General features: G+C 34.5%; 1 protein-coding gene across 1 annotated transcript; it reads left to right on the forward strand.

Annotated features, from left to right (window-relative positions):
• The first annotated feature begins 8,853 nt into the window (after window positions 1-8,853).
• Window positions 8,854-21,489, forward strand: LOC120776359 (pH-sensitive chloride channel 2). The gene is made up of 7 exons (XM_040106934.1): window positions 8,854-9,000; window positions 18,983-19,110; window positions 19,177-19,575; window positions 19,651-19,809; window positions 19,976-20,131; window positions 20,680-21,047; window positions 21,109-21,489. The coding sequence occupies exons 1-7, from the start codon at window positions 8,921-8,923 to the stop codon at window positions 21,379-21,381; spliced, it is 1,563 nt and encodes a 520-aa protein (XP_039962868.1). The 5' UTR covers window positions 8,854-8,920; the 3' UTR covers window positions 21,382-21,489.
• Window positions 21,490-21,767: the final 278 nt, after the last annotated feature.

The raw sequence follows: 21,767 nt of genomic DNA on the forward strand, positions 1-21,767 counted from the left end.
TAAAAACGAATAATATTTTCAACCCTATATTTATATAATTACCGATTTTTCTAAAATCCTTGACAAAAATTATATTGAACTATATTCATAATTGGTTTTTGATATACTATAATTCACTGCATGATCCGATACAGCTTTCTTCGGGCTTCCTATGGACTCGCGCTGTTATTACTGATGCTATGTCTTCCGCATAGCCGATTAAATATGATTTGTGGGGCATTCCAAGTTTTAGTATTCCGTCATAATTAATTTTTCACAGGTCTGGGTATAAAATGAACCCTTGAGCTGCTACTGGCGTAACTTCTATTTGTCGAGATCCCCCTCTAGTCTGGTAGAGCAGTTTTCTGTTATTAAGATAGCTCTACACCACCGTATTGAGTTTATCGAGAATTCTAAATTTTTTTTTCTAAAGCGTCGATCATGTTCGAGTAGAGTTGACTTTCCGGGTCTTAAACCGTGCTGTCTGGAGGAGAATCCGCCAGCTTCATTGATAGCCGCTACGAGTCTAGCTTTAAGTAGTCTTTCATAGAGATGACAATGTGATGATGGCAAGCTGGAATCCCCTTTTCACTTGCTGTTTAAGACAACTCGTTGCTTCCTCCAAATTTCAGTAAATATTCCAGCTACGAGGTGGCCGTTGTACTTGTTTAAGAGTAGTGCCGCTCATTCTGCAGCGATTGTTTTAAGTTTATCTGCTGAGATCCCGCCCGGGTCGGGCGATTTGTTAGTTTTGAGCTTGCCAGTGGTCAGTTGTAGTTCCTCGAGGGTGAACTGGGGGATTTCTGAAAGTTTTATAGTCTGTTCTGGTTCACTGACTCTTTTTTCGTACGTGTGAACGAGTCCGTTTACGATGCCATTCATTATGGCAGCGTTGGATCCAGCTCCGAGTTTCTTCATAACTATTTTATACCCGAGTCCCCAGGGATTTTTATTAACATCCTTGTGTAGTTGCTGCTATTCTTCTTTTTTGCTTGCATAGATTGCATGCTTAAGCTCCTTTTTTTGCAGCTTTATAACGCTCGGCTTCTTAGGGTGCTGCTCCTCTGCTCTTAGATCTCGTATATAATATGCGAAAATGAAGACATGTCCTACTTAATTTTTTCTGTATGAAGTCTTGGGCATTCATTTGTGGCAGACTCGGGTTATATTAAGCATAGTGTGCTCTACAATTTTCCTGATAGTTTTGGGAGAGCTACTAAGCGGGGTCTGCGCGTCTATTTCCGAAATTAATTTCGTAGTGTTCAATTTCGAAACGTTCCATTTCCGTGTTCCTGTATTTTTCCTTTTCTGTGTGGCGTTTGTTTCGTTGTCTATCATGACAGATATATACTGATGATCACTGCCAGTGTAGTCTTTTAGGACCCTCCATCTCTTTATGGATCCTGCCATCTTCTATGCTGCCACTTGGCGTCAAGGAACAGCTAATTATTGTGAAAAGGTTACATCAGGTCCATACGAAACTATTTCCTCTACCTACATATAATGTTGGTGTTACTTCCTGGGGGTAGCCATAGAGCGGTGGTTGAACTGTTATCTTCCGCCAGCTTCCGCTCTCTTTCTTTTTATATTGCTCGCTTATGATGATTCGATCAACCATCACAAACTAGGAGAGTAAAGCGTCAGCAACATTGCATCTATGTATCTTGATCTGTAGAATCTTTTTTTTGTGATAATTTCTGAATACTACATATATATTTTGTGGAGCCTGGGATATGGTCGACTTTCTCGTGTTTGCTTCTGCACAGAGGAAGCAGAACATATTGTTTAGATCTGACCACTATAGCTTATAGCTGTCGTACAAACTGTCTAATCAAACTCAAATCCAAATTTGACAAGGTATCTTTGCGAAACTTGGCACAGATTAGCATTCTGGCAGCACTAAAATCTCCGTACAAATTGAACAGATCGGTCTTCTATAGGAAACAGCTACCATACAAACTGTCCCATCCAAATTAAGTTCAATATAGTGCTCCTGTGAAGGGTGTATGGCATCAGTGCTGCCGAAATTTAAAGTTAATGTTTTTTTCTGTTTTTTTTTTTTTCTTTTTTGTTTCTTTACAAAAAGTTGTCGCATTTCTTCAAAATATGGGTGAGTTATCAAGCTGCTTTCATATCTGGCGCTGCACGTTCACGAAAAGATATTCATATATATTTGTATATATGCACATATCTACTATGAAACATCCACAATTTCATTATCTTCACTTTTCAGTTTTTTACTTAATCTGTTTTCAAATAATTTGGCATGATAAATTTTTAATTAAAACCTTCAGACTCACTCATAGCAACAAAAGCAACAACAGCGTCTACTTATATCATATATTATTTAATAAATAAAATATGAGTTAAGCTATGCATTCATAATTATAATTATAATAAAAAAGATAATTGTGGAATTAGAAATAAAATGATTAAATGTTTACACCTACAATGTTAGTTTTTGCACAATTTCCGTCACCGGCTACCGTGTGGTTGAGTTCATGCAACTTTGATAAACATAATTTCAAATACATAAATACAAACACATAATATATACATATATACATAACACTCACACATACCTTTGTGTTTAATTTGCATACAGAAATGTTTATTGCTGTTGTAGCCGGTCGATTATTGTTTCGCAGCGATGACACTAAGGAGCAATAAACTGATATTGGCAATTCTTACTTCTGCAGCTAGATAATGCCTTAAGGTCTGACATGCATTTTATATTCATTATTTCATGCCTAACTGCCATTCACTATTCAACTAACTACAACAATAGTGATTATAAGCATATAATACGCATAGCATTGTGTGGCGTTGGGCTAATTGAATGCGCGCCACCTTGTTGTTGTTGCCTGCCTAATTTGGTATGTGGGTTGGTAAAAAACGTTCGCAAAACGTGTCGCTGAAAATTAAAAACAACAAGCAAACTTCTATACATGCTTTTTGTTGTACATACATATGTAGATATGTGTATTTACAATGCGCAAAGATATGGTCTTTGAAGATATGCTTGGGCGTATACGTAATCAGTAGGAGGAAACTCATGAAGAGCGAACTTTCTTATGTCCCGTTTCAACTTTTGGTGTTATTATATGAAAAGTATAAATATTTTTGCTGTTCTTAGATCCAAAAAAGAGTAAAAATTTACATATTATGATTTAACTGTGAGATATGATGTTGCGTCTTTCTTGAGACCGCTGCCATCCATCACCAAAAATGACAATGTCAATAAAATATTTAATTAATTTTTTCAATTAAATTTTGTAAATATTAGCTAATTAAAATTAATTGAAATTTATCTGATTCATTTTTTGTGTAATTAAACGATCTACTTATACTAAATGACGTACAAAATTGGAATTTTCGGGGCACGAGCGATATGTACACGGTTTGTCCGGAACCCTTTGTTTGAACCAATCGTTACAATTCTTTAAAAACTTTCAAAATAGGCTCCTTCTGCGCCGATACAGCGCTGCCTGGGCGATTTTCAAGGTTTGTCCGGTCTCAAAATGCTTGCCTTTCATTGGCCTTTTCAGGCAAGGAAACAAAGAAAAAAGTCCACATCTGGGTTGTAGGGTGGCTGCGGAAGCGTTAGGAAAACTTGGCTTTGACGGTTTGTCATGGAGGAACAAATTCATGGTTGACGATGTCTTTGATGTCAAAAAAGACAATCATTCATTCATTCTTCCGGTCTTCATCAGCGACCTCTTCCTGGCCCTCCAAAAAAATGTCCATAAAAGAACTTGATTTTGATCTATTAGTTTTTGTGGCAGCTATAAGCTATAGTAGACCTTGTTGGCTCGGACAATATTACAAAGACCTGATTTTGAACGTTCAGTTTGTACGGCTTTTTGCTATACCTAAGGAAACTAGCTAAATAGTAGTTTTTTTGATAATTTAAATATAAATTTTCGCACGAAAATTGGTAAAATGTTCTTAAAAAAATATTAGTCAAACACAACTAGACAAAAGTAACTGATATTTTTGAAAAATTTTCAGTTAGAAATAAAAGTTCCTAATAATTTCTTGATAACAATATTACGATATTCTTATAATTTTAACTTAACACATTTTTTTAATAGATGGCAACTCTAAAAATATCAAAGATAGAAATAATTCTTAAGCCTATTTATCTGTAGTTTAGTGTCTTTATCATAATATTACTTAATTTAATAATTCAATTTTGCAAAAAAAAAATTTAAAAAGGTGGCAATCCTTTACAAAAACTCGGCCGAGAGTCTTTTAAAACATTAAATTTAATATCTTTATTGTAATGGTTCGTTAGTTCAGTTTCAACAAGAGTCCCACTTGGTGATTGTACATACCCCCCAGAGGGCAGGGGTTAGAATTTGCCCGGGGTAAGGTATGCCTGTCGTAAGAGGCCACTAAAATCCATTATACTATACACTATGTCTGTTATTTGGCTTATCTCGAAATTTCAGCACACTTTCTCAGAAAAAGTACTACAACACTCAGCTTGTACTGATATTATAGACTTTGATGAGATTTCTTCCAATGAAAAAACATTTCAAGTTCAAGCTACAATTGTCACCAGTCATTGAGTTTGATGGGTGCTCAACTGGAAGTAACAAAAGCTACAAGGTCTGACCGGAGTTCGCTCCAATCTGCTCATTTGGTTTGGACCTTTGCGAGATGGTGTGGCTGTGGTTTAAACCTAAAGGCAGATAGACCAATTTAAACCAAATAATACTTTAAAAAGCATGATCTATGTGCTTTTAAACATCGTGGGGTAAGACCCTCGTTGGCAGGAAAAAAACAACATAAAAACACATAGACTGTTTGCGATTATATTGATACTTCGGTTGTCTACAAGAGAAGCTTTTCTTTTTTCAACCCTTTTTCACGTTTTTCTTTAAACTTTATGGCGTTCGAAAACATTTTTGCCCAACACGAGAAAAGCGTTTGAATATCAGTGTAAAGTTTTCCATATTTCTTCCATTTTAAAATTAATTTTCCATTATTATTAGTACAATGCTTGTCACGCCCTTACTTTATTCGCTAAAATATCAATATATTTTATTGAATGTAACTTTACAAAGGTGGCAACTTTCCATAAAAATATTTTCAAGTTCTTGTAATACATTTCTCTGGTTTCTAATGATTTGTTTTTCTATACATAATTATTTAAACAAGATGATCTGCAATAATTAAACGATTTTAGAAACAGTAACAGTGTTGCTTCGCTTGGAATCTCTAATTGGCGCCACCATACGAAAAGAAGAAACGATTGGCGCGCTGTTCTTAACTCGGCTATAACCATGTAAGCGGTTTCTACTCCAGTAAAGAAGAAGAACAGCGTTGCATTTGAAATTATTTTGCAATAAACTCAAAATCCACTGACTTATCGCATGCTCCTCGTAATAATACATATAATTGAGTTCTTGGCTTTTCCCGGTACATGGTTATTTGGCAATGTGCAATCGAGCCGCTTGCACTTCAAATTTAATTAAAACGATATTTGATTAAATATTTATTTTGGTTATGAAAAACATTTGCGAAATATCCCAAATTGCTACATTTGACATACTTATGTATACATAAATAAGTACATACATATAATTGTTGAATGCCCGTTTTGATTCTGTTCTATGGTATGGTATTATGCTCATTCCAAAACTCAGAAAATAGTATTACAGTAGTTGAAATTTTATACATGCACACAAACCTACATATGGGGCAAATCGATCACTTTTGAACCGACCCCTTTAGATTTTGCTGAAACTTATCCATCCTTTTCTACCCTTTGAAAAACATTTTTGAGAATTTTTTCAAAATTTTTTGTCCAACTTCAAAAAAGTTATGAATTTTTCAAAAAAATGGCTTATTATTTTCAAATAGCCATAACTTTAGTAGAAATTGACTTTTGGGGACCTTTTTTTTTAAATTTTTGTTTTTGAATGAACTTTTCGAAAAATACACGAAAAACTTAACACGATCAATTATATAAAATAATCGTTTTTTCTAAGTAAAATCGTCATTTTTTGGAGAATATTAAAAACTGTGAACAACCATATGAGTTTAGGTGTAGCACTCTACAGCCAATTTGCCGGCGGATCAACAGCTACACAGCACCGGTATGGCCTTCTGGATGTAGTGGAATGCAGACAAAGAATCTTCAAAGTGCCAGAACACTGTACTCCGTACGATCACAGGATTAATCTAGAAATTCTCTTCAAGCCGTTTCTGTTAGGATACTTCCGTATAAATCACTCTGCTTGGAGCGGAATGGCATCCCAGGAGCATCATGTGATCGTTCATATGAGATTATGGACATAATGGACCTACGATAAGCACTGAACATCGTTCACTGCGTATTAATTTTAGTATTAACGTCTTCAACGACTTCCTTTTGGTGAATGTCCTACTTGCCACCACCCATTGTAGACGAAGATCTCGAGTTGAATCCCACTCATCTAACACTTCAATGGTCCAAACCCAACGAAACTGCATGTTTTGTGATTCTCCGACTAGATGATTTCGATAACAACTAACTGTTGCCTAGCCAAGTAAACCGGGTGTAGATAATCAGTACAACAACAACAATATTATAGGGAGTATTGTATTATATACCAGAACAAAAACATTTAACTTACTAGTGTACTCATATAAGTCTTTGAATACAGCGGTTTTAATATCATTCAATTCTGGCCAACACGAATTCGCAATGCTTTTAAGTTTGCTCTGCCTAACTACTTTTCAAGACACCCCATTTTTGAATTGAGCATATTGTTTTAATTTGAAATACGGTGTGCCTTTTAACTATTATGCCAACCGCTTCAAATTTACCAATAGATATTATTTATGAGAGATGCTTTATGCGGGAAATATACTCCAAGGCTCGGTAATATCTGTCGAGGAGATTTGATTTTGAATGTTTTCAGTTTAGAGATCCGCAAACATTCATATTTCTCTGAACTACTACTAAAGGAAAAGTGTGAAGTGAATAGAGAAGGAATTTTTTTACAAATTTAACTAGATCTCTGACATTTCCTACCGCATGTCGTAAAAGGTATATACATACATACGTCAAGGCGCATCATGAAAGAAATATATCTGAGAACATCGTCTCACACCTGCACTTGAGCACCTAAGTACATACCTACATACACACATACAAATATACGAGTACAATGTATGGTATCTGCCACCTTATCAGTAAGTGAGAGTATCTTAAAACAATAAAAAAACGGTAAATACAGCAATATGGAGTGCGACATATACACGTACGTGTCTCAGTGTGTGATCATTGCTTGTATTTGTTTTGTTTTTTTAATATTATTTCATGCTACCAACATGGCTATTCGGTAGATCGGTATTTCAAGCGCTACCAAGCAACGCTCCAGTTCAAATAGAAGTCGGTTACCGTAGCGAAAAGACGTTAAAAAGTAGCGGTTGCGGCACAAACACACGAGTGAACTCGAAAACGGGCGCACGCGTTGCTCAACTCGAAAATACGAAAATTAAACAACTCAAAACTCGATCGTTTCGGCAGTGAGTTTGTCCGTTAGCATAGCGGCTGCAATTGCTAGCTATTGCTGAGGCGAATCGATTGCTGCTGCAATTCGATTATTGTGCGTGAGCCGGTCAAACACACATACATATACACGCAAGCAGAAGTGTTTCTAATTGATGGATTTTTTTTGCTAAAAAAACGACATATACAAATAAACATATTTTACACCTGTTCAAAGCATAAGTGAGGTATTGAACTTGAAACGTAATAAGCGTTGAAAACGTTAGGTCGGAGGCGTGGAAAAAAACGGCGGCGAAAATTTTGCAAAATTGTTTAGTGCATTTAAAATATTTAAAAACTATAATATTTTGATGAAAAAATATTTAAAAGATCGGAAGAATTTATTAAAAATAAAAATATATATATAAATAAACTAAAAAAATTAATTACATAAAAAACAATTAAAAACAAAATTTAATAAACAAAAAACTAATTGATTAAAAATTGGAAAATATGTTATTAATTAAAGGTAACAATAATTAAAAAATAGTAAGAACAATAAATAAACAGGAAAATTATTGAAAAATTTGCAAATAATTAAAAAATATTACCTTTCCATTAAACACCGACATTAAAACAGCGAAAGATTAAAAAAGAATTGTTAGCCAAATTAAATAAAAAAATAAAAAAGATTAAAGAAATTAAAAAATAAAATTAAATTGTAATTATTAAAATTAATAAACAAAATTAATTTAATAACTTAAAAAAGAATTAGTTTTCAAAAACATAAGAAAATTAAAAAATTAATTAAATAATAAAAATTATTGAAAAATTTACGAATAATTAGAAAAAGATTACTTTTCCAATTAATACAGTCAATCAAACAACGAAATTAAAAAAAAAATAACCAAATTTATAAAAAAATAAATAAAAAATAGTTAAAGAAATTAAGTACATAAATTAAAAAATTTCTAGTAGTAATTAATAAAACCTATAAATTTAAAAAAAATAAAAAAACACTTTTCAAACACACAAAAAAGTTCGAAACTTAATTGTAACTGTTAAATTAATTAACAAAAATAATAAAAAAATTTAAAAAAATTACTTGAAAAAAGCAACAACAACAAACAAAAAATAGTATAAAATTGTTTAAATTAATAAACAAAATTTATTTTAAAAAATTAGTTTTCAAAAACATAAAAAAATTCAAAATTAAATGTAACTTTTAAAATTAAATTTAAAAACTTAATTAAAAAAAGTAAAACAAAATAATAACAGTTTAAAAAAATTAGTAGAAAAAATTTCGTTGAAAAAATTAAGCAAAGCAACAACAAAAATAAATTGTAGAAAATTTTAATCGAAAAAGTTCAGCAAAGTAACAACAACAAGTAAAAATTTTTAGAAAAAATTTAATTGAAAAACTTCAACAAAGCAACAACAACAAACACACACAACATGCGGAATATACACTTTCACATCGTGACCAAAGTGCTGCTGCTCAGCTTTATTTTCACCACCACACAGCTATCGTCAACGTAAGTTTATCTGCAAAGCGTGAACGCTTGTTTCTACGTAAAAATTACTCATAAAGTAATAAGCGTTGTCTCCGAATTTGTTTTCCTATTTTTCATGTTACTGTTTTATCGAAATTGTTTACGGTTTATTTTTTGTTTTTTTTTTTCGAAAACACTTTTGAGTGCATTTAAAAATATTGCAAGCAACTTTTGTTTAGTTTGACAAAACACGCCTAATTACCGATAATGTTACGTCCGTATGCTGCTAACGAGATTCGCAGCGCCTTGAACTAGAATTTGTGACGCGCTGCTATTTTATATTTGCTAAAACGAATGCGTTTGCGCAAAAACAAAAGAAAATATAGAAAAATAAAAAAAAAAACAAAAAAAAAAAATATAGAACAGCAAAAATAAATAGAAAATAGAAACAATAAAAATATAGGTGCACAAACGGTAATGTATGTATTTACTCAGCTGACTGTGTGAACTCATGTAACATGTTTTTGTTTTTGTTTCAATTTTTGTACTTTTTCTGTTGTCTGCTAACATGCTGACTGCGTTAGAAACCGGTACTTATATGTACACACATGCTTACATGTAAATTGATAATGAAATCTCTATTGAAAGCTTGTGCTTGCGGCAAATTGTCACTCATACGCACTGGCGTGTACCAACAAACATTAGCGAGACGCCGCTACTCGTTAATTGAAGGTCGAGTTAACCTCAAATAAACGCTTGCGACGGCGAAAAAAATTGAAAGTGCGTCAAAAATGCGTTAAGTGAAGTTGTAAAATGCAATTTTTACACACATGTTCCTTATTTATGTTTCTGATTTTTTTTTCTTGCGTGCGCATAAAACTTGTATTTTTCGTTATTGGAACTTGTATTCGATCAAATAGCGCGTGGTGGGTGTTGTATTTGCGCGTAATAAATTAATTTATCAAAATGTTAAAGTGCAAGTGTAGTGTGTATGAACCTTTTTGTGCATTAAATTGTATTAGAGACGGGAGTTGAACGATTTATGTGCTAAAGTAATCCTCAAGGCACCGCAAAGGCTGATGGGGCTAAAATAATTTTTGGAAAAAAAGTTTTGCAAAACTTTTGCAGCCAACTTGTTTATTAAGAGTTGGAATTGTGTTTAAAATTTGTGTACTAATTATGGTATATTCAATTGAAAATCAACACTGTTTTATAGTTTGAACTCAACAGAATGCGCCCACTGCTTTAACTTTAACTACTATGACAGTGATAACTATTTAATAATTCTAAGAGTATATGATAGCAGTTATCTTAAAGTTGATGAGATTTCTACTTAAGCGCATATAATTTACTTAGCATTGCGACCTTAAAATTTTAATGCTATCAATGTGATTGTTCCAAAGAGTAGCAACATGTGATTTCTAAGCGCATAACTTCTCTAATAAAAGCAATTAATCATTGATTGATTTTACTTTTAGTAAGAAATCCGCCGATAACACAGCATTTATATAACTATATACATAAATACCTTATAAAAAATTTTATGCTAATAATAAAAACAACAAAAGTGATCCACTAATTCTATGAATCCAGTCAGATATATGCAGCCGAAACGGACCGGTACTTTCATTAGGTCAAATATAATGAAGACAGCTGAATTATTCAAAACTACTTGCGGTCTTTATTGACACTAGTTCTGGTCGATTACAAGCGTCAAAAAACTTTCCTAAACCTAAACTTCATATATTAGGTGTCCAACGAAGTTCTCGCTTTTGTTTAATGAAAATGCAATTTTATTGTAAGAAAATGATAACAAATGAAATGTTCGATGAATTACCCAAAGCTAGTCACAAGTTTTTCCCAGCTTTCTGGTAAAGCTCGAATGCCATTACAGTAAAACTATTCATCTTGTTATGCTATCCAAGAACCAAGCCATTTTTCGATGCCGTCTTGTGAGAGGAACTGCTTCTGACTCAGATCGTGTACCATCAAACGGAACAAGTAACTAATAATAGGATAGTGTAATATCTGGATGAGGTAGGAATTGCCATGTTAGCGTTTTCCGGTAGGTTTTACCAGGTTTGGAAACGTGAGGTCAAGCGTTGTCATGCAGCAGAATAAGTTTTTTTGCTTTTAATCATTCTCAACGCATGCAGTCGCTTTGAAATGGGTTGGCGGTTGACTGTCAATACTGAAGCAAGCTCTTCATCCATTTGATATGGATTCTCATCGTCTCCAGTTCACCGTCTCCTTCCTTCACGCGGGCGGTCATTAATATCGAAATCGCCATCTTTGAAGCGAGCAACGAAACCAATAACGCATTTTATTAGACTTGGGCAGCATCTCCGTAAACTTTTTGTAGTTTCCGATACGCATGAGCCACCGATTTCTTTGACTAAAAAAAGAAAATCCACACTTCCCGCAAATCATGAATATTTGGCAAAAAATCGGAGCAATGAACGAAGTCACTAATGTGAAAACGCAGTTTCTTTTTTAAAGGTCTGGGTTAGGTTTATCACGTTTTGAATACATAAAAATCGATCACCGCTAACTGCTGGAGCCATCTATTGAAAAACAGCAGGAACTTGGTAGTCCAATTAATATTTTGTAAGAATTGCTTGTGATCAGTACTTAAGGCTTGAAAATGGTTGCTGAGGATAGAACAAACTATAGAAACATTAAAAATTCCAACAAAATATAGAAGTCTACATATTTAATGACTTTAATGAGATATTTGATTCGAAGATTTGAGAACATCGCGCCTTGTTCTGGCGTTAGAAAATACAAGCCCAAGCCGTCCAAGTATGGATAGTAATGAATCCTAATACGTATTGTTTTTCGGTTCAATCTGGCAGATTTGAATATTTTTTTGTCCTTTTGTTGGCACTATAGCAATGACAGGACATCAATATTCAAAAATTGTCAAGTGGAAATTTGTCAAAACGGACATTGACTACAATAATATATAATATGTTGCCTATCCACCTTGTGGTCTCCAGATTTCGCAATACAAATCATATTTCCAACAGCAGATCACCTCAAGAGTACATTTCTGGGTGCTCAAAGTTAACTAAGAGGTGCCAGGTGGGTCTCCATATCTCTCAATAAACAGAAAATCTTTTATCATAAAGTAGTCTAAAGTATTTTATAAAATTATTTCTATACAAGGTAGATCAATAGACAGATCTGACACCAAAATATGATTCGAAATATGCGGAGTCACAGTGATGCAATTCAATGGATTAGAATGCTAATTGTATGAATTGCAAGAAGCGACTAATTGGAGTTAACTCATGACTACCGAAACTCTCATACATCGAAAGAATTATGAAAATAAATAGAAACCCCAAACAATCTTTAACATAATTACTGTTGTTATTTAATAATTTTTTGTTGCGATGGGTATAAATATGCACTAATGTTAAGAAGCTTAAGGCAATTACTAAGAATTGATGAGGATATTAAGCGCTATTAGTGCAGGGATTTCAGATATGATATGATAATTTTACATCACACATATTTGTTAATGTAATTTGTGAGAGCATAGGCGGGTGTGAGAGTAAAACGGTAGTGAAGCAGTGACAGCAATTGGCTAGTGTACTTACGTTGGAAATAAAATTGCATTCTCTTTGATTGTTAATCCCTAAAATAGACATGTAGGCGGTAAAAATAAATAGTTAGGTTAAGTTATAGAGTTTATTCACAACCGGTGGATCTTTTTTAATTAAAAATTTGATAATTTGAAGAAAAACTAACTTGTATATGATGTAAAAATGAAAAATGTAAAAAAAGTGAAGTGAATTATGTTTTTTTTTTTGGTGAAATCATTAACAATACTAAATTATTGATATACAAGAAGGGAACGTTAACTTCGGCTACAAAAACCGAATGATGCTCTTCACAGAAGCATCTCCTAAAGCATACAAGTGTATAAAAAGATATTTTTCTCGATTTTGAGTTCAGTTCGTAAAACAGCAATATGCTACATCATATATACATATGTCCGATATCAGCGATTCCAACAAATGAGCAGCTCCTTCTAAAGGGTGATCCATTTCGAGGCCCTCAACGTTTTTAAGAGGGTATTCTCATGTAATCACTTTGAAAAATCAATTTTTTATTATATTTTGACAGTAAAACCTGTTGAAAACATGAGGTGAATTCAGACCGAAATTCATAGTATTTGATAAGTTCTCATAGCTCATAGTTGCCGACATTTCGTAAGTGACTGTCTACCAGGCGCCATGACTTTAAACGCATTTTTCTCGAATCATCATTTTCTGAAACTGTCATGGTCCTAAAAAAAAAGTATTCAACCGATTTTTACATATGTTCTTCTACTCATTTATAGTTGTCGTCCCTACCAGAATTGTTTATTTTCGAAAATATTTTCATATTTTTTTTAAACAATTTTTAACGAAAAAAACTAGATTTATGTGACTTTTTTTTGTAGTTCGATATTTTAGTTATTTTTTTTAATGAATGTATGCGTTCCCCCTTAAAGAAAAAATACAGAGACTTAAAATTTAATGGGGAATGTTTATTATTATTTGAAAGGAAATTCTTTGGCATTTTTTTTTTTCAAGACTATCCCTTTCAAATGTTGGCCCTGGGTACGTCTCGGATGCCCATCCGTTGAATTCAACTCTCGATGACTTGTTCAAGCATTTATACTGACAACTGGCTAATGACACACGTGATGTTTTGCCCCAAGGCCTGAACCGATGCGGGATTATCTGCATAGACTTTAGACGTCTGATATCGCCACAAGAAAAAGTCTAATGGTGTAACGTCACACGATCTTGGTGGCCAATCGACCTGCCCAAAACATGAAATTATTTGCTCACCGAAGTGTTCTCTCAATAAATCCATTGATTGAGGCGATGTGTGGCGCCGTCTTTTTGAAACCAAATGTTGCCGAGATCACGAGTTTCAATTTCAGACATTAAATAGTCGGTTATCATGGCGGTCGCCATTGACGGTTACGTTCACACAAAGCATGATTTTTGAAGAAATGTGGACCGAAGTTTCCACTAGCCCATAAACCACACCTCACCATTGTATGTTTTGGAAAAAATTGCAGCTCTTAATTCTCTTCAGGTTGCTCTTTGTTCCAAATGCGACAATTTTGGTTGTTTACATACCCATTGAGCCAGAGATTGGCCTCATCGCTGAACAAAATTTGACTCGAAAACATCGGATCTTCTTGGAACTTTTCAAGAGTCCAGAGAGCGAAGCGATGTCGCTTGGGAAGGTCGAGCGGCTTCAGTGCTTGCACAGGCTTTATTGTACACGCTTTGAATTTTATTGTAAATTGCGCCAAGTCGTTCCATAAGTCAGTCCGAGTTGCTGCGAACGACGCCGAATCGATTCTCCACGGTCTTCGTGTACGCTCACAGCTACGACTGCTATATGTTCTTCACTGCATGCTGGACGTGGTCTATTCGGTCGAATATTATACAATAACCGTCTCAGGATGGGTGATGATGATGCGAATAGTGCGCTCAGTAGGCCGATTATGTTGACCATAAGTTGAGCGAAGCGCACGAAACACATTCTTACAGGACATGAATTTTCGTAATAAAGTTGAACGATTTGTAAACGTTGTTCAGGTGTAAGACTTGCTATCATAAACAAGTACCTCTACTTGGATCACTTGGTATGGAAAATAAAAGTAGATAATCTCATTAATCGAAGTGTAAGCGCCTTAAAATATACTAAGTGTATGTTGTTGTTGTTGTAGAAATCCGCACCCGTTACGTGTTGTGTACAATTTTGTTACTTTGTTTCTTTCCAAACAAGCACAATAACCACATCTTAGTCAAAGTTAAAGTGGAACTATTCGAAGCATTTTTTTTTAATTTGCCCTCTGCTCATAATAGAGAGCTATTAAAATATTCAGAGCACACTTCTATGAGCTTAAGCGTACATTTATTGGGTTCGCTTGCAAAGTTTTGCAAATATGCAACGGTAAACAACATGTTCTACCCAGAAAATGTTTTCATATGCAAATTGCATGGTGTGTTAATAAGAAGTGTCAATTTCGCTGATATAAAAGAGATCAACCGTGACGAACTTACCGTTGTTTGAGTTCAGTTGACAAATGTCGTGCTGTGCAAATATTTATTGAAATGTGCAAATAAAAAATACGCGCCAATAAGCAAATAAACATACGTACAAACATACAGATATACCCACATATGTGCACTTGTATGTATACCCTATATTTATAATTACTTGAATTTGCATTTTATTGAAGAAATGGGTAGTACATATGTATGTATGTAGACTTCAGATGAGTTTAAAAATATCATAAAGAGGTAAAATACTAGAAGAAAGTATGTCTACAGCTGAGGAAGACCAAACTAACAAACACGTTTTGGAAAACATAAACAACAACAAAGAAATATTTAATTCATGAATTTTCTCGAAATGCGTTATGGGTCCATTATGATAGTGAAGTTAATTCCATTTGCGTGATTTTCTATAAAATTGACGAAAAACAAGTAAGGAAGAGCTAAGTTCGGGTAAAGCCGAACATTTCATACTCCTGAAACTTGAATGGAATCGAAGCCAGGGAAGTAGCTTCAGGTGTAAAACGTCAACCAAAGGATCGGAATGCAAGCAATTTTATATATACACATAATCTATATAACACATACTACCACTAGGAAAGGATTCTAAATTTCAATTATAAATCTTATACATTGACCAATATTGTCAGTAAAAAGTCAACTATTGACGCTGGGGTCAAAATATTCAGTCGGAGCTTGAACAGTTTTTGTTGGATTTGGACAATTTTTGGCCATAAGATGGCTCTAAAGACATTATTCTTACATATTTGCATCCCGTTATATTAATTGCTTTCTGATTTTTACACTCGAAAGGAAAGAATCGGTTGGAATTTAAAATTGTGTTGTATGGGAGGTAAGCGTGGCTGTAAGCCGATTTCGCTCATTTTCATGCCGTAACATAAAAGTGTCAGAGGAATGCCACATGCCAACTTTGGTTGAAATCGGTCGAGTGGATTTCGAGATATGTAATTTCATCTAAAAGTGGACAGTGCCAAACCCATCATTAAAATTTTACCCCGGCTCCGATGATGCACTGCTATACCGTATCGGGGGTAAAATTTAGTGTCTCTGGCGCATTTATTTATCGACTTATCGCGTTTTTAACAGTACCGTTATATGGAGAGTGAGCGGAGTTATCACGCGACTTCATCCATTTTTACACTGTCGATAAGAGTTCTTATAATATTTGCGCTAGGTGAATTTGGTTGTTGTAGCTTAAGTGGTTTAAGAGATATAGGCATTAAACTAGTTAGAGGGACACGCCCACTTTTTCAAATTTTTTTTATCCGGAGGTGCCCCTTGCTACCGCGATCCCCTGTGCCAAATTAGAGTTCTATATCTTTATTTAGTGCTTAGTTATGGCATTTTATAGGTTATCGGTTGATGGGGATTTGTGGGCGTGGCAGTGATCCGTTTACGCCCATCTAGGAACTCGATTTTTTTTTGTACTAAGGAGCCTGTATACCAAGTTTCATCAAAATATCGCAATAAGAGATATACTCAAGTTACAGCTTGCACAGACGGACGGACAGACAGACAGATTTCAACTGTTCTCGTCATGCTGATAATTTATATATACATAGTATATAGTATATAACCCCATATCTATTTCGTTTAGTTTCTGGTGACACGTACAACCGTCAGCTCATTCTAGCTATGACTATTATACTCTGCAGCAACATGTTGCAAGAGTATAAAAACAACAACAACAACAAAAATATAATGCTTATAAAAAATTATTTGTGCAACTTTTAAGGCATAATCCCTCTTGTTTTTTCAGCCGCTGGAAAATTAAATAATATTTTGCTAACCTTCGCTGTCTGAAAGGACAATTTAAATTATTTTTAGTTTTACACTCACAGTTATTTAAAGAAAAATAAAAACAGTAAATAAATAAAAAAAAATATTTTTAATTATTTCGGCTGTAGCCCTATATTCTGCTGCCGCGTGTTATAAAAGCGAAATATTTTGTCAGCTAAGCACTTATCGCTGCTCATTGTTTGCTCAATATGCAACACAACGTTTTGTATAAATATTTTCCATTAATTTGTGCATAAGCATCCCGCAATTATTTACTATTGGATTTTCGAAGCTCATTACTGTCATTGTGTTTTCTTTGAAAAATAACAAAAATTCAGTTTTTTTAAAGCGTTTTTAAATGCTTTCGTAATCAACTGTGCACACACATACACATACACTTGAATACTTACATATATTCTATGGCGGTTTGTTTACTCATTGGCGGCACTTTTATTAGAATAGGCACACATACACACACATACATATACATATGTATATGAACATGTATGTTATATAAGAAGGTGCTTAATTACAAAATAGTGCAAACTTTAGAGAAAATTAATTTTCTATACGGAAATAAGAATGAGAACAGCTGTTGTTGTGTTGCTTGCCAAAGGATTGCCGGGGCAAAGGCCGAAGTAGCTAACTTGTGGCATTCTTGTGTTTACACACTGAACAGTGTATCTGAGTTTGCCACAAAGTTCGTAATGCCCAGTAAAAAAACAACGTTGGATGCCCTATAGAGTATATATGTATATACATTAGGGTGATTCAAAAAAAAAAATGTTTTTTTTCAATTGGTACTCGCAAAAATAGGTTCCTAGACACCTCTAAGAAAGCCTCTCCAAATATGAGTTTTTAATTGTAACGGGAAGGTCCTCCGCCTAACGGTTTTCTATTTTTTCTTATTATCAGATAGAAAAATTTATATCTCGCTTCCAACTACTTGAAAAAATATCTTGTTAATTAGATTTAGTAGGAAATTGAATGCTCTAAAATATGGTCTCTTATGATTTTTTCGTAAACCCAACCGTTTAAAAGATATTAACGGTTGAAATTTGACTATTTTTGGAAAAATTTTTTATTTCTTATTAATTTTATAACTCAATGAAAAAAAATTATTATGAATGATGAAACTTATAGGCTTTCTTAAGAGGTGTCTAGGAACCTGTTTTTCAGAGTACCAAATGAAAAAAAACATTTTTTTTTTTGATCCACCTTAATATGCATTGATGTTTGACGATGAATATCTCGTAAACGCTTAACTTAATCGAAATATCATAGTAGACCATTTTTATAGAGCAGTAAATTTCCTACAAAACTATGTTCTTTTCTCTAACGTGTGATCCAAGTAGAAGTATTTTTCCAATGGCCTTTTTTGCCAGATCACGCGGAAGTCGTGTTAAGTTGTCATGTTAGGTTAGGTCAGTATTACTTGGCATTTCATCGTGGAAAGACTTAAACCTGAACGTCGTTAACAAATCGTTCAAAATTTATTACGAAAATTCACGTTCTGTAAAGAATGTATTTCGCGCGCTTCACTCAACTTATGGTCAACATAATCGGCCTACTGAGCGTACTATTCGCAACACTATCACCCATCTTGAGACCCAGCATTCATTATCGGATAATAGTCGATCAAATATACCACATACAGCTCGCAGTTATGAAAATATCGCAGCCGTAGCTGAGAGGGTATACGAAGACCGTGTAGAGTCGATTCGGCGCCGTTCGCCGTAACTCGGACTCTCGAAAGACTACCGATTGAAAGACTTTGCGCATTTTATGTCGAGATCTTAAATTGAATTGTTGAACAGCTTCGACGTTATATTCATAAACTCACATCTCGAATCCAGTAATGATGTGTTGTATGAATCTAGGGTCCTCAACTACATTCTTAAGCTTTTATTTTGACGTCCAATTGGACTCGTTTTTGCAAAAGCTTCAGGTATTTTGGTATGAGTCTAGCAATGACTCGTTTCATATCCAAAATATTAGCGAACATGTGTCGAGTCGATCCGTTAACGCTATATAAAAGAGCAAAATACTTTGTTAGTTAAGTTGTTAGCCTTCATTATCCCTTCTCTGAATCGTCAAGATCCCCTTATAATAAATTAATAAAAATATCTTTCCTTCTTGCCCTTCTCCAGAGCGTCGCAAGCTGCCGAAGTGGAGGAAGACTGCCCGCCAATCTCGAACGCTACAAACTTGCAACAAACACAACTAATCCAGCGGTTAACGCATGTATGCCGTTATGATCGCCTAGAACGGCCAATCGGTGAGTTTTCAAAGAAAAGTATTCGTAAAAACTGCCAAATAAATAAATACTCGTACTTAATTGTAGAATATGGCATGAATGGTGAACGTTTGCCCGTTACCGTTAAGGCGCGCATCTACGTGTACTTTTTGCAAAATCTAAATTCCGACTTGTTGCAATTCAAAATGCACGCGTTGCTGCAGCTAAGCTTCAACGACAGTCGTCTGGCTTACAAAGAGTTGAAGCGACACGACAACATCATCGGACAGAAACATTTGAGCGAACGCCTGTGGCTGCCGCACATCTTCTTCGCCAACGAACGTGACTCCAGCATTTTGGGTACGGATGAGAAGGATGTTTTGACCTCGATATCGCCGGAAGGACGGGTCGTCATTTCGCAGCGCTTGCAGGCAACGCTCTATTGTTACATGAACTTTAAGAAGTTTCCGTTCGATGAGCAATTCTGTTCAACCGTGTTGGAGAGTTGTAAGTTGAAGAGAGAAAGAGAGCGAGTAGCTTCTTGTGAGTGTAAATGAGCATGAAATATATGTATTTTTGCAGGGATGTACAACAAGACGGAAATGGTGCTCAAATGGGAGCCTTACTCGCCGATTTCGTTCGATCCGGAAATGCACCTAACCGAATATAATATGCAAGGCTTTTGGTATAATGAAACGATTGTCAACTCGGATGGTATTAATTTGCGACATGGATCTTTCGGTGAGTGGAGTCTTGTTGGTTCTTTAAAGCTTCAGTTAAATTCGGGTTATTGGGTCTTTGAAATCACACCGATTTTTAATAAGATTGTTAGGGGCTTATGATATTCATTATGTAATCGCAATGTAATCATATGTAATTTTATTATTATTCTATATTATTTTTGCAGTTGGCAATTATAGTTCTCTCAGTTTTACGGTACATCTTAGCCGTGAAACCGGTTTCTATTTGCTGGACTATTTCTTGCCCTCAATGATGATCGTTGCAATTTCGTGGGTTTCATTTTGGTTGCAGGCCGATCAATCTCCTCCTCGTATAATGTTAGGTAAGTGAAACAAAATATTAATATAAATTTTGTACGTAAATTAATTTAAAAAAAAGTTGCCTACCTTTAGGCGCCAATGAGAAGAAAGTTGAACTATGAATATAAAGGTTCAGACCCTGTAAAATTCTCTTCATATATCATATTGCCCAGATACATTTTACCCGGACATTTATTTTCGCAAATGTTGCCTACATTTAGGAATCTAGGAAATGGAGATTAGTCCAAGAACCTAAAGCCGGTTTTAACTTTTATTAATTATTGAAATTTAGTTACAAGACAGCAGCAAAATTAATATTTTGACAGAAAATCTAGTAAAAAATTGTTGCCTACCTTTAGGCGTCATAGAAAATAAATTTGATCTTTGAATATAAAGATTCACAGCTCTCCAAATATTATTACCTATAAAATCAATATTTTCACCAAAAACTAGTTTCTGAAGATATTGCCTACATTTAGGAGCCATGGGAAAGAATGTTAGACTGTGATACTTAAGGTTCAGACCAAATACTTTTAACTTAAAATTTTCACTTTCTATTCTTCTCTTGCAGGTACCAGCACTATGTTATCATTCATAACGTTGTCCTCATCCCAAACGAAAACCTTACCCAAAGTTAGTTACATAAAAGTGTCTGAAATTTGGTTTCTCGGCTGCACATTCTTCATCTTCGGCAGTTTGGTGGAATTTGCCTTTGTCAATACGATTTGGCGACGCAAAGAGAATGTTGAATTGAAGAAAGTGAACAGTAAATACATAGTGAAGGCCTCACTAACACCGCGTCCAACCAGACGCGATATAAATAAGAATAATCTGTCGCGCACGCGCTCCTGCTCCAGTCTCGATAATATAACATCCAGCACGGAAAGCGTATTGAAGGGTAATTCCAATCCGGGTTACAACAATTACCTAACTGTACATGTAAGTTAATGCGCCCAAGTAGTTGCGATTGAAAAGTAACTGTAAAATTACATATTTTCAGAATCTGCCGATTATCACCACTGAGTGCGCAGACACTGCGTCCGTGACGAGTGAGCGCAATAGCAACGGTACGGATCATGTCATTAATATCGATAAAACTGGAACGTACGGCATGAACGATAAGGAGAAGGAGGCAAATCCTGATCATACAACATTTACAACAATGACACCACAAGAGATCGCCATGTGGATCGATCGGCGTTCACGTTTCCTATTTCCGGTTATGTTTTTGGCCTTCAATGCGCTCTACTGGACATTTGTCTACTGCTTTTGACACAATCCAAACGAGCATGCATACGCACACATACATGCATATTTTTATAAGAACATTGTAGTATTATTTAGCAAATAACATATATAAATACCAAATAATATTTTTAAGCTAGCGTTTTATATAAGCAAATACAAGTATTTATATATTATGTATGTGTACATACATATAATATGTATGTAACTAACTCTGTGGATAAACCGATTATATACTTTATATACATATGTAAACGTCCATAAGGTCTCATCCAACGTTCAACATTTAGCTATGCCTTTGCCTGCAAAACTAGTCACTAAGTCAGCTAAAACACACACACATATTCACACTTAAATACATATGTGCATAGTTGCATATGTATGTATATATTTATAAGTTTCATTCATTTGTAC

The sequence above is a fragment of the Bactrocera tryoni genome, chromosome 5, assembly GCF_016617805.1.
Source record: "Bactrocera tryoni isolate S06 chromosome 5, CSIRO_BtryS06_freeze2, whole genome shotgun sequence".
Lineage (NCBI taxonomy): Eukaryota > Metazoa > Arthropoda > Insecta > Diptera > Tephritidae > Bactrocera > Bactrocera tryoni.

What these genes read in the sequence shown, in the direction of transcription:
- LOC120776359 (XM_040106934.1), top strand. Translation starts at nt 8,921, where the DNA reads ATGCGGAATATACACTTTCACATCGTGACCAAAGTGCTGCTGCTCAGC. An exon ending in TCGCCTAGAACGGCCAATCG is followed by an intron (nt 19,111 to 19,176) that starts GTGAGTTTTCAA and finishes ACTTAATTGTAG; the next exon opens with AATATGGCATGAATGGTGAA. An exon ending in ACAATTACCTAACTGTACAT is followed by an intron (nt 21,048 to 21,108) that starts GTAAGTTAATGC and finishes ACATATTTTCAG; the next exon opens with AATCTGCCGATTATCACCAC.